The sequence below is a fragment of the Narcine bancroftii genome, chromosome 3 (assembly GCF_036971445.1).
Source record: "Narcine bancroftii isolate sNarBan1 chromosome 3, sNarBan1.hap1, whole genome shotgun sequence".
Taxonomy (NCBI): domain Eukaryota; kingdom Metazoa; phylum Chordata; class Chondrichthyes; order Torpediniformes; family Narcinidae; genus Narcine; species Narcine bancroftii.
This window is the reverse complement of record NC_091471.1, coordinates 48,348,583-48,374,752: the sequence shown is the minus strand read 5'-3', so window position 1 is coordinate 48,374,752 and position 26,170 is coordinate 48,348,583. Positions and strand designations below refer to the sequence as shown.

Sequence of the window (26,170 nt, the reverse complement as noted above, 5' to 3'; positions counted from 1 at the left end):
TCCCTGAAGCATTTTCATCTAAAATACATTATCTGGTAACACCAATCTTACTGTTGTGGGAGCTTGCTGCAAGTAAATTAAAATAAACCTCCAGATGCATGAAATTTGAACTTAAAACAGATTTGACTCAAGGTCTTCAAAGTGATATGTTAACATTATTTCTTTGCCCAGAAATTCTGCCTGATGTTCTGAGTGTTTGTGGCATTTTCTATTTTCATTTCTTTCTCTGCCAATTGAGCCCGCTTTCTCTTTTGCTTAAAACGTGACAGAACTTCAATTGGCATTTCATTGTCTCCAAGGATTTTTGGGATATCCTGATGTTTTGAAATGTGCTGATATAAATGTCCTTTTTTTGTTTTGTGATGTGACAAATACAGACAATTTTCCACATGCAATGAGCATGATGGGTGAATGTAACTGCAATCTCACTCTAGAAAGGTCAAATGGTTCTTAGATGTAACAGCAACCTGGGAAAATAACAAGGAAGTGCATGCTTGAATGAGTGACATGCATAGAACATTCCAACAGTAAGGAATCATTGAATCTATTAAAGGAAGGGCCAGCTTTCAGTTTTGTTTATTCTTGGCTAACATTTACAAGTACAGAACAATGTTGTTGAAAAATGAGCAAAACACTGTTTCTGTTATCTCTGTGAAGTATCTGAAACTAAAGCAGAAACAAAAATGGCAGCCCTGCTGCTGGTGCGGTCCTGAGAGCGGGGAGTGGAGAAACAGTGCTCCCCTACTGGGTCCTACCATCCAGTCCGACTGCCAATGTCTTCATACAGGCTTTACATGGCCTGTTAAAGGAACCATCCCAAGATGGCGGTGCCTAGTACAGCAGCAGCTAAGAGGGGTTGCAGACTCTGGGGGAGCAGTGGACGGGTGTAGTGCTCCAATAATGGGGAGAACACCTCCTGTTCAGGAGAAGCGGATGATACAACCCCAAGGATGGTGCCCACGGTGACTGAAGGTCACACACAGGCAACGAGCTGTTGGCAACTTGCGGGTGAGAAACCCACACAGGCCGTCGGGCGACTTGAGGTCAAAGGACTCACACCAGGCTTTGGGCTGTTGGAGAATGGCTCATGAGAACTAGATATTGGAAGTGGGATTGAAAAGGGTGCTGAGGTCAAGAAAGGTCCCCTAAGTGCCATGGATAATGTCAGATGTTTGGGCTTGGGATCAGGTTACCGATGGTTTGAACAAACCTGGAGTCTTGCGCAGCTGCAGGGACTGCAGGAGCACTGGAGGTGAATCCACAGAAACTCTTGAGTGTACTCTCTTTTGTTTCTCTTTCTCTGACTGTAAGGGATGCCAGGCAATGCTAATGGTGCATCTTTGCCCTATGGCAGACTAAAGGCAATTTTGTGTATTACATAACAATAAATAGTATCTGATCTGATGAGCTAGTTCAAACCACAGTTATTTTAAATGAAGCCAGGGAAGTACACCAGGTGACACGAATTCAGAAGGGGCATTAAGCTTAAAGTGGTTGTATATCTATCCCTGAAACCAAATTGAATTATAATGCTAGGTTAGGATGTGTTCTGTTTTATTTTAAGTATAAAATACACCAGAAATGCCTTAGTAGCTTGAAAGGTCCATGGAGAAAGACTTAGATTTAATCTCAGCCCTATTTTCTTGTTGTATAAAATCAATTCCCCAAAAGACTGGAGACTCTATATACAGAAGACGTTAGCAGAGGAAACATCGAAGTTGTTTCCCAAATGAGTGTGGAAGTTGGGCCAATATGCCATTTTCAACTCAAGTAATCAGCAAATGTGGAGCAAGGGCTCACCAATGCTGATGGTCAGATTGGATGGCAAAAGAGGGTCAAGCCATATGTCATTTGTGTCCCCCCCCGCCTTAAAATCTTGCAGCCCTTAATTAACATCCCATCTGGGAATGTGTCATAATTAGAATATTTAGCCTAATATTAAATACCATAATGGCCTTTTACCTTCCTTTAAAAACACAGTGCTGGAGAAACTCAGCAGGTCAAATACATAACCAACATTTTGGGCTCGACCCCTTCATTAGGGTATGGAAAAATGTAAGCAGACATCCAAATAAAAGAGTAAGGGGGAGGTGTGATTGCAAAGGCAGGAAATAATGGATGGAGAAGTGGGGGGTGGTCAGTAGTGATCAAGGGGTGGAGGGATGGCTAGATGAATAGAGGGGGGGAGGAGAACAGGTTAACATAAACTGGAAAAGGCGATGTTAATGCCATCTGGCTGGAGAGTGCCAGACGGAAAATCAGATGTTGTTCCTCCAATTTATGGGTGGTCTTGGTGGGATAGTACACAAGGCCATGGTCAGACATGTGAGAATGAGAGTGTGACACAGAACTGAAAGTGTTGGCTACTGGGAGGTCTCTGTCACTGGTGCGGACGGAGCGAAGGTGCTCAGCAAAGTGATCTCCAAATCTGCACCCAGTCTCTCCAATGTAGACCACCTGCAAATTGGTGGAACAACACCTGGTTTTCCATCTGGGCACTCTCTAGCCAGATGGCATTAACATTAACTTTTCCAGATTCTGCTAACCTGCTCTCCTCTCCCCCCTCTTCCCTCTCTATTCACCTACCCATACTTTTTCCCCTTGATTGCTGCTGTCCCCTCCCTCTTCCACCTATCACACCTGCCTTTGCGACCACACCTCTCTCCTTACTCTTTTGTTCGAATGTCTGTCAATATTTTTTCATATCTTGATGAAGGGTTCAAGCCCAAAATGTCAGTTATGTATTTTTACCTTTGCTATATAAAGGACACTGTTTGATCTACTGAGTTTCTCTAGCATTGTTTTTACTTCAACCACAGCGTCTACAGATTTTTGTGTTTTATTTCTCTCCTTCCTTTGTCTGAAATCTCATTTAGCCCTACAAACATCCAGAATTTCTGCAATCTTTAACTTCTGTGTGCATGTCCATTTGAATAATATTTCTGGAAATGCCTAATTTCAAAGTTTTGGTGTTCACTCCTTAAACCTTCCATTATTCCTTTAAGAATATTTTTAAAGCTAAACCAATTCACAGAATTAAAGTGATTGACAAAAGAATCAGAGGTTGCATAAGGGAAAAACACAGTGTGAGTGACTGACATCCAGAATGTATGATTTGAATCAAGGTGTAGGTGACGGATTCAATCATGATTTTCACAAAGGATTTGAATGAGTGCTGGAAAGAAAGAAAATACATGGCATTTGAGAAAGGTTAAGGGATGAGACAAGACTCACTTATGGAGTCAGCACAAATTTCAAGTGCTAGGTGAGTGGAACGATCTGATGATGGGAATGTGGGGATAATGAAATGGAATTAATACAAGAATAAAGTAAATGGGTGCCTGACAGTCAGTGCAGTAGGACAAAGGGCCCATTTTTCTGCTGTATGTGCACCCTCCTTCTGCTCTGTTACTATTTAATGATTTATACATTTCTGGTCATCGATCAAGTTTATCTTTTTATGACTTGACGTGATTTTTGTCTGAAAACTCTGCAAAGCAACATAGAATATTTACAACTTTGCTGATGTTCTAGGAATGCAAGTCTTTAAGTTTCTGCTTCTTTTTAATCCTCTTGGGAAGTCACAGTGGGAATAATGGTGCTCAGGAGAAAAAGAACAGCAGCAAGGAACAGGAAAATAATGCAAAAGCTTCTGGAGCAGAATAGTGATGTAGTGAGTAGAATGGCTGTCTGAATGCTCCAGCAACACGTTAAATACTAAACTCAAGCATTAAGTGTAGTTTGCACATTCTCTCTATGAACACATCAGTTTTGTCTTTGTGCTAGGGTTTCCTTCCACATCCTGAAAATCTTCAGTTTGGTAGGTTAATTGGTTCTTAGTGTGTAGGTGAGCGGCAGAATCTGGGAAGGGGTATCGTGGAGGTTCATAGGAATAGGAGAGGATAACGTGGAAGTTTGAAGATAATGGACTTGGCTAAAAGGCTGTTTCTGCGCTGAATCTCACTAGGACTATAAACAAAACAGCCTAAACTATAGAGCAAACAATGAGAAGATGGAAGACTCAGCAGGTCAAGCAACATCCGTAGAGAGAAATGGTCAGTCAATATTTTGGACTTTTCAACAGAGTCCCAACCTGAATCTTGACTGGGTCCTTGTTAAAGGGTTTCAATCGCAATGCTGACTAGTCTCAATAAAGGGGCCTATCCTAAAACGTTGGCTGACCATTTGGCTCTATGGAGGCTGCCTGATCTGCTGAGTCCCTCCAGCTTCTCGTTTGCTCAAGGTTCCAACATTCGCAATTCTTGTGTTTCTCTAAACTATTGCTTGTCAATGTACTAACGCACCTGATTTCTGACCAACACTGAAACCCGCAGAAATAATTAACTCATATCATGGCTTCAGGTGAAAGCAAAACAGAGGAATGACCAAGTGAGGCAGTCCCTCCAATTATAATGGTTCAATCTCACAGTGTACTACCATTCTGATTTGTTCTCAATAGAATCAACATTTGGAGTCTTTACCTTTAGTTTCTGCAGAGCACTCAGCCTAGTGTATAGACACTGCTCTGGTAAATCCTTTGAGAGTAAATAGCTGCCTGTTTCTTCTGGTGTTTCTTTGTTTGTCTTCTTAGGATCTATGTCCAAGTCCTGTTCTCAACAAAAATGGACATGAAAAAGTTATGGCTTCTTGGCTCAATATGCAGAACTTAAATATTAATTATTATTAAATTGACTTTTTAATCTCAGTTTCATGTTCACCTAATTACAAAGTTAAACATAGAATTTTGTGAACCTGTTATTAAATTATCTGCCTGAAGTTTGATTATAGCCAGATCATGTTCCCTGGAGAGTTGTGAGATTACAAATATTGAAACCTGAAAGTGGGTCAAAATCTTTTTCCTTGAAAGTGAAACTTCAATTGCAGATTTTTACAGCACAGAAACCGGCTCTTTGGCCCATGTTGGCCAAGCTAGCTCTTAAACATGTACTTGTCGAAATGTTTCTAAATGTCACGTTTGTCTCCACTTCTACCACTTCCTCCAGCAGTTTGTTCCACATACCTACCACTCTCCATTCTCCATTCTGGGTAAAAGGCAGTAAATATTTTACCTTTTCTATGTCCCTCATGATTTTATAAACCTTGATAAGGACCCCCTTAGCCTCCTACATTGCACATAGAAAAGCCCCATCTTACCATTGTTACGAACTAACAACTCTTTTAATTATTTTTGGGACTAAATGGACTTTGTTAGCATTAACACAAGAACAGCAATGGAAAATTCACCAGACAATGGTAAATTCAAAATAATAGTTTTTTTTTTTAATTAAACTATTAACAAGATTAACATTTCTTACTTATCTCTAAGGTTACTTAATTCTAAAACCCACTATGCACAAATGTAAATGTATGTACATGTGTGTATAAATAATGTCCCACTCTGAAAAGTCATTCTTTAAAAGTTCTGCATTATTTTAGTCTTGCTTGAAAGTCTTAAATTCTCATTTCAGAAATAACTATAAAACGCTTTTAAACATTATCTTCAGGCCTTTTTACTCACAATGTGGTTATTTTCTTCCATGATGAAGTCACAAACCAGTCAAGGGTTCAACATAAAAATAGACCCAGTAGAAATCTGTCCTCTTTTCCAAAGAGACAGTGAAAAGGTCTTCCTTATTTCAAAAACCACTAATTCTGTGTTCCCCTTTCCCCAGGAATAAAACATAACAGCAACAATTCTTGTCACTGTAACTCAACCCTTCTTTCACAAGGTTTCAACCCATGAGTCACAGGGGTTTTGACTTCTGTACTCTCCAAACTGATCTCTTCCAAAACTGAATTCAAAATGTCTGAGTTCAGTAATATATTTCTCCAAATCATTTGACAGTTAGATCATGAATAAGGTGAGTCCCAATTCTTGGAAACCACATTACCATCAGTTTTATTTCTATCAAAATTCTGTTCCTTTTTCAAAACCATTCCATATCCATAACAACCTCTGACCTTTTCTCTGTTCAAGAGATTTAAGTGGTTTTGATTAAAAACAGCTTGAAATCCATTAGCTCTGTCTGTCCAAGACATGTTGACTCGAGAATGAACACTCTTCTCAGAGAACATTGGTTCTGTACAAATGTGCTGTGACCTGTGTGTGACTCTGTACCAATCTACAGCTAACTTACTAAGAATACAGATACAATATTTTAAATCTATAATTTACTAAGCATTTTTGTAAAAGAAATAGAGTTTAACATTAAATTAAACGTTAACACAAATCAGTTACACCAGTCTTGGTAACATTCTTGTAAATATTTTCACCACCCTTTTCTGCTTAATGATATCTTTCTTATAGCTTGCTTACCAAAATAGTGCAGAATACACCAAGTGCTGTATCACCAATGTCTCAAACAAGACATTCCTCCTCTTCTACTCAATGGCTTGACTGGTGAAGGCAAACATTCCAAATGGTTTCATCATCACCATATCTACCAGTGTCACCATTTTTATGGGCCAATCTCTGACAACACTCTCCAGAGGCCCTACAGTGAGAGTCCTGCCTTAGTTTCTTATCAAAGTGAAACATCTCACACTTGTCTGATTAAATTCCATCTGCCATTTCTTAGCTCACTTTCCCAAATCAACTAGATCCTGTTGTAATTATAGACAACCTTATTCATTATCCACCATACCACCAATTTTAGTGCCATCTGCAAAACTACTAGCCATGGTAACTACATCATCATCCAAGTCGTTAACTCAAATAACAAAAAACAGTGGATCCAGCACCAATTCCTGTTACACACTATTGGTCACAGGTGTTCAATCTGAGTTCTTTTCGGTAAATGTCAAGTTTTATGTTAACGGAAATAACATGGAGAAGAAAGATCTAAGTTTTGTGTATTGTAATAACTATTCTGATAGACAGGAATGAAGATTCAGAGAAAGGGGATGAGGGAAGACTGGAATATAAAACAAGATTTGTGACAGGATGGAAGGACGGTGAAATCGGCAGAGGAAGTGATGTGGTAAGGTTACAAGAGTCTAGAGAGGATAACAAAGCAATTTATCAAAGCAATCTGCTGAAAATAGGAAAATAATATCAGAAATACCTATTAAATTAAATTATGAAACTTGATTTTGTGTTTGAATAGAGAATTGAGATTTTATTGAGCTTTGTAAAAGGACACTGAGAACAGAGAATTAAAGTGAGACACAAAGGAATCTCAAGGTCACACTTTCTTTCCTATACATATGACAGGGGGTTGTTCACCCTATCTGGTCTACATTGGCTCCCAGAAGAACAATCCCATTAGTTCCATTCCCCATCTCCATATTTTCCTGTAGCCCTTCAACTTATTCTGTCACATATGCTAATCAATGAATTTATAAAAAGGGGTGAACCGGTGCGGACTCGAAAGGTCCGTAAATGGTTATATGGGTCATTTTACAGCAGCCAAATGATCGACCAATGCAACTTTGGGATATAGGAGGGAGACAGAGCACCAGAAGAGCCGTATTGTCTCCAGACAGAATGTACAACACAGCACAACAGTGGTAAACTCAATATCCTGGAGCTGTACAATGGCAGCTTTAATATTTGCATCATTGGGCCATATCGGTGCATTGAATGGAACTATTTTGCAGTGTGGCAAAGGAGTTAAGGGTTATGGGGATAAGGCTGGAAAGGGGTACTGATGGTAGTGATCAGCCATGATCTGTAAAATGGCGGTGCTGGCTCGACGGGCCGAAGGGCCTACTCCAGCTCCTATTGTCTATTGTCTATTCTGCATTTGGTTTTGTCAGCATATTGAAGACCAAATTATTTGTGCATTCTAAGTTAAAGGAAGTATAAATAAAATGCTGATTCACATGAAAACAATTGCTCTGATACAAAAAAGCAATGAGAATAAAAAGGCAGGTGCAGTAGCATCTTTTTGAAAATTGTTATTTTCATTCCAACTTTATTATATTTGATATATTTTCGCTTATCCAGTGTTTCTCAATTTTTTTCTTTCCACTCACGTACCACTTTAAGTAATCCCTGCTCTGTGATTGGTAAGGGATTGCTTAAGGTCGTATGTGAGTTGGAAGGGAAGGTTGCGAATCACTACACCCAATTGTTACTGAAATATTTTGCTTGAGAAAAATTGTTATTGGCCCATTTCCTTTGGAGTTATAAAACCGTGCACATAACGAGTCGATTAAGTACGATTAAGTTTTCAAACTTTTTCTTTCCATCTTAAGCAATACTTTACTAATCATAGAGCACTTATGGCATAGGGAATACTTAAAAGTTGTATGTGAATGGAAAGAAAAAGGTTGAGAACCACTGCCCTAATCCCTCCACTCTGGGTTGACTGAATAGATCGACAGGGAGAGTGGGTGAATACATCCATGCTCGTGTGGAAAATCTGAACTGAAGTGTTATTGCCAAATCCTGCTTGCAAGGCATGTCTTCACTGCACTACACTGAGCTCAAGTATCTAACCAAGATATCAGGTCATCATCTATAACAGGGGTGTCAAACTCAAATTCACAGAGGGCCAAAATTAAAAACTTGGACTAAGTCGTGGGCCAAACTAAATATTTATTGAAAATTTTCAACAACATCTGCATGTTTTCTTTTCTTTCAACATATGTAATGTTAAACTTTTTCTTACTAAAATAAAAGTTTAATAATAGTTTTGGTTAAACTCTTTCCAGAAGAAGCATTAACAAGTAAGAAATAAAATATTCAATAAATAATATTTCTCTATAGCCTTTAAGCTCCTTTTAAATGTTTTATTTTCACAAGCCAACAAGTCAAAAAAATAACAACTTGCTTCAATGAAAATCCAATCTTTCAACTATGAACAGTCCAAAGTTAACCAAAGAAAATATTAATCCAAGCTTAGCTTGCTACACTGTGATTTACTCTGATGCACCAGATTCTTGGCATCTCTTCTTAGATGCAAGTTCATCAAACTCTGGGGTCAGAGTTTGCCTCCCACCTGTCTTGAAAGGTCCTGTTTTCCGTCTTTCGTTTATTACATGTGAGTTCGGCAACAGGTCGCAGGTGCTAATGAAAGTAAAGAGGGGAGGTGCGGGCGATTAGCGGGCTGACGGGCCGGCGCCAACATATTTGCAAAGCATTCTGGGATTTGTAGTATTAGCTGTGCATACGCTATACTGGCGCGGCGGCCAGCGGGCCAGCTCTAATACATATTTGATATGATCTTGCGGGCCAAGTATAATTATATCACGGGCCAAATTTGGCCCGCGGGCCTGAGTTTGACATGTGTGATCTATAAGGACTCAAAATATAAACAAGGCCCTAGATTTGATTGATTGCAGATTCATCTCTTATAATCATAAGATACTTAAGGTGTAATATGATTGATCTCATTCAAGAGCTATGATAATACTAAAATTCTCTTCTGTCATGTTGTGATGCTGGGTTTTCAAAGATCAATTACCTCAAGGCTTTGCAATGAGGACTATGTTTGCCCACATTCAAATGTTCAAACCTAGACATTAAGTATGGTGATCTTTGGGATTAAGCATAACCAAGGTCCATGCCAAATTGGGGTCTTGCAATGTAAACAAAATAAACCACTTTTTGAATCCCCAGATTATTAAAAGAAGAACTCCATTTTGCATTGTCTACCAGAAGTCACAGAACAGCCATAATGTTTCCTAATTTAATCTATCAGACAAAAGTCCTGATTACAAGATTGATTTTCTGAAACTCATAAAAGGAAACTCAGCCTTCTCTCACTATCGAATTTCATTGCTCTTCCATTCAAAAATATTTGCCCTCTTGATTCATTTTTCAATCAATCCAATAGCTTTAACTGATGTGTACACAAGGGAACCTAAAATGTTTGCACCATGGAGAAAATGATCCAAGTTACCCCATTAGATTCAAAGGTGGTGAAATCTCTTTCCTCACTTCACCAGTTTAACGCCATTAATTATTATTGCATTTGATTTTCAATTTCAAAATTAGCATCAAACGACTGAATTTCTTGGCATCTGTGATTCTTAAACTCTGTTGGTCAAATCCAGAAATCACTTTAGGAAAGAAGTTTTACCGGAGGGAAATCTGTGACGTAGGCCTCGCACATCATTATATCCTTCGGTTTCTTCACAATCCGTGTGTAAATTATCATGACATTTGAGAATTCAGCAGCAAAACCAAGTTGAATGTGGACACCACATTCAAACTCAAGCCACATGCTTTCGGGTAGTTCTGAGAATACATAAACATCAACCAATATTTATAGATCCACCTGCTTTTTAATTACATCTTGTGTAGCCCTGACTATAACTATGCAAATGTATGAAAATAAAGTTAAAAAGACTCAGGAAAGTTATTGCATTCCAACAGCATTTAACCTAATAACCATCTTATAACCTAATAAGGGAGAGAAAAGGTATGGCTAAATCAAACAAATTCTTCCTCATCTCATAAGAAAATAGTCCAAATTCCACGGCACTGTCAAAATCTACTATTCTTATCACAAACTCAGCAAATGAACCTCAAGGGATCAGCTTCTTCATTTAAAAAGCTCGAGCGACCCCTTGCCCTTTCCAGATATTGGTGATTTGTTTCAAGAGGAGATGACTTTGCACAAACTAAAATCTGCCTAAGGACAGACAGCTGTAGGCACATGAATGTGGAGCAAAGAGCCATCTGATGGAGGAGATCAGCAGGTCAGGTAGCATCTGGAAGGGGAGTGGGTAGAGGCATTGTCAATGTCTTGAATCAAATGGTTTTATCAAGAGTGATCATGGAGAGGGGAGATAGCCAGTTATGAGTCTGTGGAGATTTGGTGAAGCAGGGAGGGATGAATGACAGATGGAGAAGGTGTCAGAGAGAGAGAAGGAAAGAGGGTAAATGGAGCAAAATCAGTGAAGGCGGAGAAAGGTGGTGGAAGGTGATAAGTGGAACAAAAGGTATCTGATAAGTAAAGGCAATAACAGTCACCATTAGGGGAAAGGTGAAGAACAGTTGGATCCAGAAAGAGGAGGGGATTCAATGGGTGAAATGAGAGGTCATTGGAAACTTCATTGTTTTAACCATCTATTACTTTAAAGAGGTACAGCACGGTAACAGGTCCTTCCGGCCTAAAAGACCACATTGCCCAATATGACTGATTAACTCGCTAACCTTAGGGACATGGGAAGAAACCAGAGGAAACCCACATGAACACAGAGAGAATATACCAATTCTGGAATTGAACCTAGGTCTCTGGCACTGTAATCACATTAGAACATAGAACATTACAGCACAGAACAGGCCCTTCAGCCCTCGATGCTGAGTCAACCATATTTTCCTTAAAAAGAGTACTAAACCCTCCTTACCCCATAACACCCTCTATTTTTCTTCCATCTATGTGCCTGTCTAAGAGCCTCTAAAATGCACCTAATGTTTCAGCCTCCACCACCATCCCTGGCAAGGCTTTCCACAACTCTGCATAAAAACTTACCCCTGATGTCTTCCCTAAACTTCCCTTACTTCACTTTGTACACATGTCCTCTGGTGTTTGATATTCCTGCCCTGGGAAACAAGCACTGGCTCTATCTGGGCGTCTTATAATCTATTAAGTCTCCTCTCATCTTTCTATGCTCCAAAGAGAAAAATCCCAGCTCTGCTAATCTTGCCTCATAACATTTATTTTCCAATCCAGAAAACATCCTGGCAAATCTCCTCTGCACCCTCTCCATAGCCCAGCATCCCAAATGGCCTTTTTAACTAACCTATCAACCTGTGCAGCGACCTTGAGGGATGTATGGATTTGCACCCCAAGTTCCCTTTGTTCATCTACACTCTTATATAACTTGCACTCAGCCTTCAGGTTTGTCCTTTTAAAATGCATCATCTCACATTTACCCGTTATCTAGATTGAACTCCATCTGACGTATTTAATGCATTGCACCCACTTTCCTTTACACAGGATCTGTTTTCTGAACCTTCTTGATTAATGAAACATGAACTATTTCCCAGTTTACAGAATGCCACACAGAACCTAATTAGACATCAAATCTGAAATAATAGCTCAAAATACATTTAACACTGTGAAATGGGATTGAACTCAGCATTATTAGCTGAATGAAATGCAAACAGGTCCATTATCTCACTGCCTTGTTGATTGTGAAGTCCCCTTTTGTTTTAACCTCCTTGAAATCTATGGGCTCTCCCCATATTCTACCATTCACACCTGTACTATGAGCAATTTACAGTGGCCAATTCATCTACATACCTGCAGATCTTGGAGAGGTGGAAAGTGGGAGAAATCAGACTGGCATTTAGGCAAGATGGGAAGTTGGCATGCAACAGCTGTGGGATTGGGAACACAACAGGATGCAGCTATGGGAAAGGGGACAGCACTCTAAAGTGTTGGGTAGAAATTGTTGGGTAAAGGGTCCAAGGAAAGAGGGTGTTACGACATTGTTTTGATGCTGCGACGAGCTCAAGGATAGAGATATGGTTTTACTTTATTGCAGATATCCCAATTCAGTTGTCCCTTTTTAGGACCATTAAAAAGCTATCTGTTGTTAGAACTCAAAGGTTTTTGTGGGGAAAAATAAAACTACTAAGGAAACTGATTTGGGCTCCACATCCGAGCATCCACATTTTATTTAGTATCCATTTTAAAGATCATGTTATCTCAGGAGAGACGGTTGACATGTACGTTCTAACCATTTCATTGTAAGGCTCCAGAAGGTGTGCTGCAAAGAGACTGATGCAGAAACAGTGTAAGGTGGTAAGATAACTTCTTGACAGGAAATGTCTGGTCAAATTTCCCAATTGGGGTGACTTCACCCAGAAATGAGAATGAACACAATAAATCAATCTTCAATTTCATTGTGCAATTTCCAGTTAATTTTTTTTTTCCATTCACCAAAATTAAGGGAAAGAAAATAAATTATCCCCCACAGATTTCAGGTCACACTCTTATCATACAAACACAATATTGGAAAAGGCTAGTTTGCGAATTCAGCACCTGCCCTTCCCGAGTTTGACATGCATTGCTTAAATTCCTGCTCTGACTCAAGTTTCATGTTTATTGCATGGTTGAAATAACTTTGCAGTCAGTGGCCAATCCTGATTCTGTTTGAGAGAGTATTTTACCATGAGCCTTTGCCCACTGCAGGTTTCGAGTCAATGATTCTGTAAAGCAGCCCGATGAATGTATAGGGTCCGTCAAAGCTCTCTTCTCGCACAGACTACTGCGAATTTCCAGAGCTTGTTTTCCTTTAGTGAGATCACATTTTCCCATATCTGCAATTAAAGCATCAGTATCACATTAATACAAGAAACAAGCTGGTAATGCTATAAACAAAATGTTATGAATGAAATCATCTGGTAATATGCAAAAAAGTCATCAACGAGAAAGTGAGTGGTCATTCTGAAACCTTTCAAGTGAAGCAGAAATAGGAGGTAGGCGAGCTAAGCAAACCATAAACAACAATAAGTTCCATAGTTTTAACCCCCTATTATCTTCAAACGATATGATGCTCACTGTCATCCTCAGGAAGCTAAATGATGTTTTGGCATATTGCTGGAGTGCACAAAGGTGTTGGAGAAACACAAGAAGTCATGCAACATCCATGGAAAGTAAAAGGCAATCGACATTTCAGATCCGAGCCCTTCCTTAGAAGTGCTGAACATCAACAGGCACCTGAAGAAAAAGTTGAAAGGAGGGTGGAAGAAGGGAGAGAAACACAGGCAAACAGGTATCTTTTGCAGGATCTCAGGTAGAATCTCTTGCAGTCCTCCATCCTTCTGACAATCCAGTTTTCTAAACACACCTTCTTCACTCATTTTGATGTTGGAATCCTCCTCCTCCAATCCCATGTTTATATGTAACATGAACATCAAGATCATGTTCCAAGCAGCCCTCAATAATCGTACCAGTGCCTTCGAAGAGTGCGATAACCTGCCTTAATGACTACCAACCAGTACCACTCACATCAACAATGATGAAGTGTTTTGAGAGCCTGGTGTTGAACATATCAGCTCCTGTCTGAGCTTCAAAGTGGATCTATTTCAATTTGCCGAATACAGCATCTCACTGCAACACCTGGACAGCAAAGATGCATACATCAGGGAGCTCTGTATTGACTACAGTTTGCCATTCAACACCATCATCGCTGAAAACCAATCGGCAAACTCTGAGACCAGGATCGCAATTCCCCACTGTGCAATTGTATCCTGGATTTCCGCACCTCCACACCCCAATCAGCGTGGATTGGCAAGAACATCTCCTCCACAATCTCCATCAGTACTGGAGCACCACAGGATTGGGTTCTTAGCGCCCTGTTCTAATTGCTTCATACCCATGACTCTGTGACTCAGTACAACAATAGCATGAAGAAATTGCCTGCATCACTACAGTAGGCTGTATAAAATGGGATGATAAGTCAGCATACAGGAGGGAGATTGAAAACTTGCTTGAGTGGTGTACAACAGTCTCACACTCAATGCCACCTAGACTTTAGGAAAGGAAAACCAGAGATGTATGATCCAGTGGTCATTGGGGGAATCAGAGGTGGAGGGGGTGAGCAAATTTAAAGTCCTAGGAGGAACTTTCCGGGATCTATCATACCAATGTGATTGTGAAGAAAGCACGTCAGTGCCTCTACTTCCTCAGGAGTTTGCGGAGGTTCAGCAAGTCATCAGAAACTTTGGCAAACTTCTACAGATGTGTAGTGCAAAGTGTGCTGACCGACTTCATCACGGCCTGCTATGGGAGCACCAGTAGCTCTGAGTGAAAAGACCTGCAAAAGGTAGTGGACACAGCCCAATTTATCATAGGCAAAACTCTTCCCCACTGAGAACACAGATAGATAGATTTTTGCAAAGTAGGAAAATGGCATGCAAGAGGAGCCGAGCCCACAGCCAGAATAGTGGAACAGGTTCTAAGGGCTGGATGACTTACTCTTGATCCTATTCCTTATGTTCATCTGTAATGTCAAGCTTACACTTAAGAGGAAATTGGGGTCTTAGGAAATCATTAAAAATAACCCTTGCATAGTTTGTGTTTAAGTCTGTGACAGATCTCAAATACACACCAAGTGGATCAAGGTAGGTGGCAAGGCACGGATTTCTCCACATCTTGTGCATGAAAACACAAGCATGGCAAAGCCTATATACCGCGTCATCAAAAAAGCAGCTTTCAAAATAAAGCAATTACCTTCTGCAACTCTATCAAGCATTACTGTGATCTTTTCATCCTCCAGTAGGCGCTCCTTCAGAAATTTCATAAATATACCATTTGCTAATCCAAAATGCTGAATTTCAAAGGCTTCTGCTCCCTGGCACCTTCAAATGTAAAAAAAAAGCATCTTATTCATCAGATCTTCCTGAAGGTTTCCTTTTCCTTTTATCGTTTTGGTCTGCTTCCATCACAACATTGATGGACATAAAGACTGGGCAGCATGCTGAGCTAGCAATCCCACCATTTAATTGCCTACTGTGAGGACATGGAGATGACTGAAAATCTGGATGGATCAATTAATTCCTTTGCCTTTCCAATTTTATTTTGCTTACCAAATTGTGGTAAAACTGTAAAATTTAATAAAAAAAACATGGTCCCTTTCAGCCCATGAGTCTGAGCTGCACAATTACAGCCAATTCACCTTCAACCCCTGGCAAGTTTTTTTTTTGAAAGGTGGGATGAAACTGGAGATCTCGGGGAAAACCCATGCAGACACGGAGAGGACATACAAACTCCTTACAGACAGGGTGGGACTCGAACCCTGGTCCTGATTGTTGGTACTGTAAAAGCGTTGCACTAACCTTGCAGCCCCAAGCTTTCTAGCTTCGGTGACAAGAAGTGTAGGGTCACCATCAGGATTCACATCATAGACAGATAAGAGGAATTTTGAACATCCCCTCAAAGTAAACTACCAATTCAATAACCCATATATGCGATTCAAGGCTGGTTTGTCAATATTAATTTCCAACAATAAATAAAAATATAATTATGATTAAATACATCGCAAAATATTTTTAATTTGGGTCCACCAAAATACTCCATGCTAAACCTGGCAAAATAACCACAAAAATTATCTCTTTTGATTTACCTCCATTCACATACCCTTAACATTTGTCATCGTCCTTCACTTCTGACTGCACTACTTTACCCAATGACAGGCAGCTTCACCTTCAGCTGTTTAGATTTGATGTTCTAAAGTTCTCATTCTAATCTCTCTACCTTCTCTCCACTCTTTGCCTTTACAAACCTTCTTAAAACATATAAACTTTTGACCACATAATTTATCAATTATTGTGATATCATTTTTGATTGCTCAGAGTAAAAGCATGCTTTAACATTCATTTTAAATTTAAATTTACAACTCGGTAACAGGCCCTTCAATTACCCCAATTAACCTTCAACATTCATATGTTTTGAATGGTAGGAGGAAACTGGAGCACCCAAAGGAAACCTATGCAGACACAAGGATAACTTACAATCTCTTTACAGACAGTGCTGGATTAGAACTCAAGTCACTGGCACGGTAATAGCGTTGCGTTAACCGTGCCACATCTTGGGATGTTTTATCGTGTTAAAGGGATGATATCAGTTTGTTGATAATACAGGAGGATGCAGAAACACCTCCAGGGGATAGCAGCAGATTACATAACTGGGCAAGGCTATAGCAAGAGTGCAGGAAAAGGTTCATCTGAATGATTACTGTGAAGGAGAGAGCTTCAGTAAGGAGAGACTAAGTAGATAAGATCCATACTCTCTTGACTCGAGGAAAATGAGAGCCAGAGGGACAGAATCTCACAATAAGGGATGAACCATTTAGTATAGAGGTGCAAAACCTTTGGAATTCTCTTCCCAAAGGCACTGTGGAGATTGTCGCTGACTATATTCAAGACCAAAATTAAGAGATTTTTCGATACTAAGTGAATCAAGGGTCACAGGATTAATGCAAGAAAGTAGTGTCGAGGTAATACCAGCAATGATCCCATTGAAAGATGGAGTCTGAGGGGCTGAAGGATCAACAACAAAAATAAGCACAAAAACCTTTAGAGATGACAGGCAGTCTAAAAGTCTTTAAACAATAAATTACAGGCTATCTCCTGCTGAGTATGTAGTGACTATCATTTAAATATTATATCCTCAATAAATTTTAAGTTAAAACATTGATTTATATAGTTGCCATTCTCCTCATTAGTTAAAGTAGAAATTTCACACTGCCTCTGAGAGATGGAATAAAAGTCAGAGAGAGATTATTTCTATTCATTCGTCATTTGTTACATTCATACATTGTTTGAAGTGGCCAGTGGAGAGCTCACCATATAACACCATCTTGGGAAGGCAATGGTCCCCCATTCTGGAGACGTGACCTACCCAGTGCAGTTGGATCTTCAGCAGCGTGGATTCAATGCTGTTGGCCTCGGCCATCTCGAGTACTTCGATGTTAGGGATGAAGTCGCTCCAATGAATGTTGAGGATGGAGCGGAGACAACGCTGGTGGAAGCATTCTAGGAGCCGTAGGTGATGCTGGTAGAGGACCCATGATTCGGAGCTGAACAGGAGTGTGGGTATGACAACGGGTCTGTATACACTAATCTTTGTGAGGTTTTTCAGTTGGTTGTTTTTCCAGACTCTTTTGTGTAGTCTTCCAAAGGCGCTATTTGCCTTGGTGAGTCTGTTGTCTATCTGTTATATGGCGAGCTCTCCACTGGCCACTGTGACAGAGGTGCACCAAAGAAGAGGTACAAGGACTGCCTAAAGAAATCTCTTGGTGCCTGCCACATTGACAACCGCCTGTGGACTGATATTTCCTCAAACCGTGCATCTTGGCGCCTCACAGTTCGGTGGGCAGCAACCTCCTTTGAAGAAGACCGCACAGCCCGCCTCACTGACAAAAGACAAAGGAGGAAAAACCCAACACCCAACCCCAACCAACCAATTTTCCCCTGCAACCGCTGCAACCGTGTCTGCCTGTCCCGCATCGGACTTGTCAGCCACAAACGAGCCTGCAGCTGACGTGGACATTTACCCCTCCATAAATGTTCGTCTGCGAAGCCAAGCCAAAGACATTGTTTGAAGGCTTTGACCGAGAAGTACATTTTCTGTTCAAACAAAAATATAATCTTGGAAGAGTTACCTCGTTAATCTGCATAACTTTACAGGTTTATCCATATTAATTGATGCACCTAAAAAAAACTTGTAATACCTAATCCATACTACTCCTTGAAATTGTGTCTCACAAATGTGATATTCAAAAGATTTCCTAAATTGTGGTCATATTCTCAACCTGTGCCTTATTATTGGATTATCTGTCAATTTAGAAAAGGAAAAGGTTAAAAAAAAGAACCTAAAATTGCCAACATAGATGAGGTTTTAGAAAAATTCAATTCAATTTCTACCCAAGAAGGGAAGTCGATTAATTTATCAAAATGTAACAATAAGAGTAAATTGCATATATTGACCGCCCAATAATAAAATCTAAAATTTGGAAGTGATAATCCCTCGTCCCTTTTAGTCTTTCGGAGATTAGCCTTATTCAAGGTTGTTTTCTTTGCCAAAGAAATAAATGAATCCAATTCATTAAAAAAGGATTTAGGAAAGAAAATTGGTAAAGATTGAAAAAAGATACAAAAATGTAGGTAAAATGTTTATTTTAAACAAATTGATATGTCCAATCATTGCAATAGATAAGGGTGACCATCCCGATAATAATACTTTAGTTTCATTAAATAATACCAAAAAATTTAAACTTCTTTATAGATATTTTTTTTTCAGATATTTACAAATTAGGCATTTTTTTCAGTCCAAACTTTCTGATTTCCCTTGAATTCCAAAAATAAATATCCTTGATTTACTTTTTAATTTGCAATTTTTCTATAGTGGATTAAATATCAATTTTTTATAATAACCATGGACTTAAGAATAGATTCAGTGGCTGGCATTGAGAATGATTAGGAATGAGATTTGAATATATCATTTTCAGATGAGGACTGGGACACCACTTTTAATTTGATTAATGAGTCCTCATTTTGTGCACAACATTGTTTGTTACAATTTAAGGTGGTGCATAGTTAAATTATCTCATTTTTATTCTGATATTCATCCACTCTGTGATAAGTGTAAAATCTTCGAAGCTTCATTAATTCATATGTTTTGAGAGCGCCCTAATTTAGAAAAATTTGGGAAAAATATTTTCCAAACTTTATCAATGATTCTTAAAATCAGATTAGGACCATGCCCTTTAATTGCTTTATGTGGTTTTTCTCAAAAAGAGGATATATCCTTGGCTTCAATCCAAAAGAGAGTCTTAGCCTTTACCTCGCTGATAGTGAGACAGGCAATTTTGATGAAATGGAAAGATAACCCTTCACTCACTCATATTCAATGGTTACATGATATCATTTCTTACCCAAGTTTACATCAGAGATGTAAAGTTTGAATTTGATAAGATGTGGGGTCCATTCATGGATTATTGTCAAAAAGTTGGACCTCTCTACTCAACGACACAGTGAGAGTGCTTTCTCCACATGGACTGCAACACTTTACTACCAGCCTCTCAAGGGTAATTAAGATGGGCAATAAATGCTGGCCTTGTCGGTGATACTCACATCCCACAAAAAAAAAATGCTGAGTTAATTTATTTTAAAACCTGCATAAAATGTGAGCTCACCCATTTGAATTCCTTCATTTTATGGCTGGTTTTCTGATTAGTGAAGAAGCTTCCATGCCATTGCACACACAATTCAATACTTTCTAGCAATCAAAGTATTAAAAACTTAAATTCAAAAGTCTAATCTGTGTTTTATTTCTGAACTCTTTAGATCTCTATCATCTTCACTTTACAGTACAAACAGATCAAGAAATCACAAAATCCAATTTTCCATTTTTACATTATTGTTGCTTTTAATTTGTTCACTCAAGAACAAGCAGTTAAAACTTGTCTGACATTTGGATCACTAATTTGCCTACATTTATGAATTTCAATAACTTGTCTACATATTAACAGAATCACGACCTTCAGTGGATAGACTTACGTTGCATATCCAAACACAATATTGGCTGTCACTCTTAAGGCTTCCATATTTGGAATTGTGTCATCGTGGACATTCCTAAAAACACAGAATCATTTTGTACATTCCACACAGTACAATACATCCACATGAGAATCCACCATAGTCTTATACCCACATTCACCACTCACATTGCATTAACTTTAATGGCATATTTTAAACAGATACCACATTATGATAAGGTAATTCAAGGCAGACAAGGAATGAAGAGAACTTCCATTTTGTGGTCATAAATCAAAGAGCAGCATTTATTCAATTGTACCTGAGGAACTTTTCACCCCTTTCTTTCAGTCTCAAAAACACAAATGCTAGAAGGAAACATTTCAGTTATGAGGGGAGAGTGAATAGGTTGGGTTTGATTTCCTTGGAGTGGAGAAGCTGAGGTGGAAGGGAGGGGGAGAAGAACATGAGTGAAAACACAAAGCTGGAGAAACTCAGCTGGATAAACGGTGTCCTTTATATAGCAAAGGTAAAAATACATAACCTACATTTCAGCTTGAGCCCTTCATCAAGGTATGGAAAAATGTCAGCAGGTGTCCGAACAAAAGAGCAGGGGGGGAGGTGTGGTCGCAAAGGCAGATGGTAATAGGTGGAGAAGGGATGGAGGGGATAGCAGTGATCAAGGAGAGGAGGGATGGCTGAGTGAATAGAGGCAAAGTGAGGGGAGAACAGGAAAGGGGAAGGGAAGGGGGGAGAGGAGAGCAGGCTAGCAGAAACTGGAAAAGTTGATGTTAATTTCATCTTGCTGGAGAATGCCCAGACGGAAAATCAGGTTTCATTCCAACAATTTGCGGGTAGTTGTGGTGAGATAGTACATAAGGCGATGGACAACCATGTGAGTATGGGAGCGTGACATAGAATTGAAATGGTTGATTACTGGGAAGTCTCTGACACTGGTGTGGACAGAGTGAATGTGCTCAGTGAAGCAATCTCCCAATCTGCGCCTATTTTCTCCAATGTCGAGAAGGCCACAACGGGATCACCGGATGAAATGAATCAGTCCTGTGGATACACTAATGAAGTGTTGCTTCACATGAAAGGCCTGTGGCAAGGGAGGAGATATGGGTGCAAGTGTGGTATCTCCTGCGACCACAGAGCAAGATGCCAGTGGGGGAGGGGAAGGGAAGAGTGCATGAGAGAATCACAGAGGTCCCAACAGAAGGCAGAGGAGAGGAGATGGGAAGATGTGACTGGTAGTGGATCATGTTTGTTGTAAGTGCTGGAAATTCTGGAGGATAATGTGTTGGATGTGGAGGCTGATGGGGTGATAAGGGGGATTCTACGTTTGTGGCATCTGGGGGCAAAGGGAGCCAGGGCAAATAAGTGGGAAATGGAAGAGATGCAGATGAGGGCTGAGTTGATGGTGGTGAGGGGAAGTCACATTTGTGGAAGAAGGCAGACATTTTGAAAGATCAAAAGAAAGCTGAATTTAGTATTAAAAAGGGATTTGTTCAGTTTTAGTGCTTGCAATTAAGTCGTTGAAAGGTTGCTAATATTGCTGTTGCATTTTAGCTATTGGGATATGTCTTCACAGCCACAGCCCAGTCTCAGCTAAGCCACAGACAGCATTAGAACTGTTTTGTTGTCACATTTTACAGATCTTTATCTTCAACAGACAAATGAAAGCAAATTAAATTACTATAATTAATTGTAATAATTAAAACAGTTGTCATTTTTTAATAGTTAGATTTACCTTTTCCTGCACATGTCCAGTAAAAAGACATTCAATCCAGTCTCTTTCTCTTGCATTAGCTTTAGGATACTCTGAACACACAAGCAGTTTGCTGACCTATAGGGATTTGGAGCATTAATCGGCACCATAAAACTGTTTCCATAGTTTTCGTATCCATGTCCAGCATAGTACAACAAACCTGTAATAATTAACCCAGATATACATTGGTAAGTGCACCAACCACAGTGTACAGATACTTTCACTGAATACCAGGAAGAAAAATACCAGCTTTTTTTTTAAGGACTTCCCAACTTTGCTCTCCATGCTCCTCTGATCTGAAGTAACATCAGGCATTTGGACTACTGGTAAACTTCTTGTGAATCTCTGCTAAAAGAAGCCATCCCAAAGCATGGAGAGAGTATTTAAATGAGATAGCACACCAGTCCAATCGTAGCTCACAATCCTACTCTGATGAGACACACTTTGCCTTCTTCCCTTTTAGGCTGGCTCAGGAAAATGGAACATTTGCTCCATGATCTATATGGTTGAGTAATCACGGACAATTATGTTGAATCACAATTGATCTCACCTTCATGAGACTCAGGTTTCTGGTACTGGCGATCCTGCTGGCAAATTCAGATAAGAACCCAAAATCAACAAACAAGAGGGCAAGAAGTGAATGCTGATAATGCAACATCTAATTATTATTGAAGCTTCCACGTCAAATTCACCATGTTTTAAGATTATTCATCTTTTTCTCTAGATGACTAACTGAATTCTATCAGAGGAAACTTCCAAGAGCGCTTCAAAAAACACACCCCATTATCACTCCTATTTGGCAACGGAATTTCCAAAACTTGGAGCTGTGGGTTGCAGCATCACCAGAAATCAACTACTAGGTACACCAGTCTTCACTGATGTTATAACTATAGAAAAATCTTATGCATTTAGATAATCACCAGCTTTACTTCTTTGTTTAGAGAACATAGAACAATTAGCACAGGATAAAGCCCTTCAGCCCATAATGTCTGTGTTGAACACAATGCCAGTTTAAATAACTTTTTTTCTGCCTGCACATCCCTTGATTCCCTGCATGTTCATGTGCCTATCTAGAAGCCTCATAAACACTTCTATCGAACCTGCTCCCACCACTATTCCTGGTAGCGTTTCCAGGCACCAAACACTCACTGTATAAGAATACTTTAAACAGACCTTCCCCCTCACCTTGAATGCATATCATCCAATATTTGATATTATTACCCTGGGGGAAAAAGATTATGTCTATCTACCCTATCTATGCCTCTCATAATTTGTAAACCTCTCGCCTCCCCTCAACTTTTGACATTCCAGATTGTACAAACTTTCCTCATAACTCCTACCTCCTTAATCCAGGCTACATCCTGGTAAATCTCTTCTGTACTCTTTCTGAATCATCATTCTGATAATGGGCAACCACAACTGCAGAGTACTCGAAGTGAGGCCTAACAAAAGCAAGTAAATGCCATTCTTTCAACCCTTTCTACGTATGACTGCTTTTAGTTGATTGTCTGGATATTTAATAACATTGACTTTATAGATCAATTGAATTATTAGTCCTCCAAGTACAAGACTGTAGAGCTCATGAAAGCTCATACTGCACTTATCAAAATCAGGGGAATGGTGCCAATGTTGGGTTAGTGATTAGACAGCTGCACTGTCGCTGTGACATCCGCGTGCAGCATTACAAAGCCACAAGGTTATATTCCCTTCTGTGTCAATGCCAAGCAGCAGAGAGATCACTTGACCTATATTCTGCCTTTCTGCAGATTGGCTCACCAAGACACAGAAAGATGATCAGCAGAAAGAAAAGTATCTGACATGAAAGCATACCTACAATACTTTCAAATTATGATAAATGAGCATTCCTCTCTCTGGTTGGCAATTAGTGGCTAGTGGTGCACCACAGGGATCAGTGCTGAGCCCAAAACAGTTTACAATACATACAGTAAATGTGAATGATTCGGAGGAGCCGATCAAGGGTAGCGATTCTAAATTTACTGATGATAATATATTGAATTGAAAAGCAAATTGAGTAGAATTCACAGAGAGACAGGTTAAGTGAGTGGCCAAGGGTCTGGCAGATGGAGTACAATGTTGATAAATGTGAGATCATCCAGTTTGGAAGAAAAAATATCAAATCAGACTGTTTTTGGAGGGGAGGAGATGATCTTATAGAAATGTAAAATTCTGAAAGGAATAAATAATATAGAAGCAGGGAGGTGGCTTCTATTGGCAGGTGATACTAGAACTAGGGACAGCCTCAAGATTCAAAGGAGTTTTTAAGAGACTCACACAAGGAACTGCTTCTCTCAGGGAGTGGTGAATCTACGGAGTTCTATTTCTAATGAAGCAGTAGAGGCTGCATTATTAAATACAGTTAAGACGCAGAAAGAGAGATTTTTGAATAATGGAGGGAAAAAAAGGGTTGTGAGAACAGGTGGGTAAGTGGATCTGAGTCCAAAGCCAAATCAGCCATGAACTTATTGAATGGGCCAAATGATCTACTCCTTCTCCTATTTCTTATGTAATTATGATGCCAATAAGATGAATTTTTGCTCAAAATTACCCACTAAATTCCCTGAGACTTTTCAAATGCACCAACTTCTTTCTCAGTTTCACACACTACTTGAGCATCTTTTAACTTGGGGTTTCAACGAATGTTGGAGGCACCACAAGCAGAGAGTAGATATTTCCTCATGGAAGGAAACCTACAACTTGTCCAGAATTCCAGAAAAATACTGACAGATTGTACTTTTTCATTCAAAAAGTGAGTTCCCATCCATTCAACTTGAAAGATATAAAGACTTTTGAGTCATATAATACAGACCAGGACCTTCAACCAATGTGTGAGCTGGTCTCATTTAATTGCATTGGTCCATAATTCTTCCAATTCATGTACCTTTCCAAATGTTTTTTGAATGTTGTAATTGTACCTGCTTCTATAACTTCCTCTGGCAGCTTATTCCAGATTTAGAGTGAAAAAGTCACACCTTAGGTCCCTCTTCAATCTCTCCCCTCTCAGCTTAAACCTATGCTCTCTAGTTCTAGAATCATCTACCATGGAAAATACACTGTGAGCATTTATGGATGTTGTGAATTTATATATACCCATCAACCTCCTCTGCACCAGGAATAAAGACCCAGCCAATCTGACCTCTCCCTAAAACACAAGCCCTCCATTCCCGTAACATCCTGATGAATTTCCTCTGTACCCCTTCCAACTTTGATGGCCTTCCCATAGTTGGGCGACCCCAGAATTGCATACAGTACTCCAAGTGTCACCTTACGAACACCTGTTCAACTGAATCACGAGGTCCAAACTTTGCACTCAATACCCTCAGAAGTGCCTTCTTTGCCACACTATCCACCCAAGTCAGCACTTTCAGGGAACTATACACCTGAGCAATTATGTCTCCAACATACTCCAACATTCTACCATTTACTGTGCAAGTCCTACCCTGGTTTGACTGAACAAAGTGCAACACTTCACACAGATCAAATTTAAATTCCATTTGCTACTCTTAGCCCTTTTTTAAACTGTAGTAACATTAGATGTCCTTCCTCACTATCCACATCACAACTAATTTTGGTCTCATCTGCAATATACTAACCACATGTACATACAGATTGTTAATATATACATTTAAAACAAACAACAGTGGATTGACCCCTGCAGCACTGCTCACAGAAAAGCAGAATCAGAAAAGAGACAATTAGAAAAGTAATCCTCCATGTCTACCTCTGACTCCTTCCTTCAAGCTAATTTTAAATCCAAGAGGTCAGGTCATCTTGGATCCCATGTGATCTAACCTTCCAGACTAACCTGTCAAAGGCCTTGCTAAAGTAAATATAATCAACACTTACTGCCCTGCCATTATCAATCCTTTTGATCACCTCTTCAAAATCTATCAAATTCACAAGACATGATCTCACATGAATAAATCACTGGGAGATCCTGTCCCTCAGAATCCCCTCCACTACCGATAATGGGCTCACCAGTCTGTAGTTTCCTGACTTGTTCTTGTAATCTTTTAAAAATAATGGCAAGGCATCAGTCATCCTCCTGTCTTCTGGCACTTCACCAAAGACCAACGATGATTCAAGTGCTTCTGCAATTTCTTCCCAAGCTTCCCACAAGGTCCAAAGATGCACTTGATCAGGCCCTGGGGATTTGTCCACCTTAAGGTACTTCAGAGCCATCAACACTTCCTTCTTGGTACTTTATATATGGTCCAGAAAATTGCAATTTGTTTACTTCAGGTCATAAGCCTCCATAATCTTCTCTCCAGTGAAGGCCAATGAGAAATATTTATTTAATATCTCACTTTTCTCTTGAAGCTTTACATAAAGGTAACTATGTTGATATTTAACAGGACCTTTAGTTATACATATAGCTCCATAATTTGCCATGAAATTCATTAAAGGAAACAACATTTACAAAAATGTAGAGAGCTCTT

At 39.5% G+C, this 26,170-nt stretch overlaps 1 protein-coding gene across 4 annotated transcripts in view; it reads right to left on the bottom strand.

Annotated features, from left to right (window-relative positions):
* malt1 (MALT paracaspase 1) overlaps positions 1–26,170 on the bottom strand; it is a 122,959-nt gene that overhangs the window by 3,392 nt on the left and 93,397 nt on the right. For all 4 annotated transcript variants that reach the window (XM_069924020.1, XM_069924018.1, XM_069924016.1 and 1 more), the window contains exons 11-16: positions 21,696–21,873; positions 19,967–20,041; positions 15,138–15,265; positions 13,073–13,222; positions 10,029–10,186; positions 4,482–4,607 (exon numbers count right to left, since the gene is read on the bottom strand). In XM_069924020.1, coding sequence (XP_069780121.1) covers positions 4,482–4,607; positions 10,029–10,186; positions 13,073–13,222; positions 15,138–15,265; positions 19,967–20,041; positions 21,696–21,873 — 815 coding nt within the window. The remainder of the gene's footprint in view (positions 1–4,481; positions 4,608–10,028; positions 10,187–13,072; positions 13,223–15,137; positions 15,266–19,966; positions 20,042–21,695; positions 21,874–26,170) is intronic.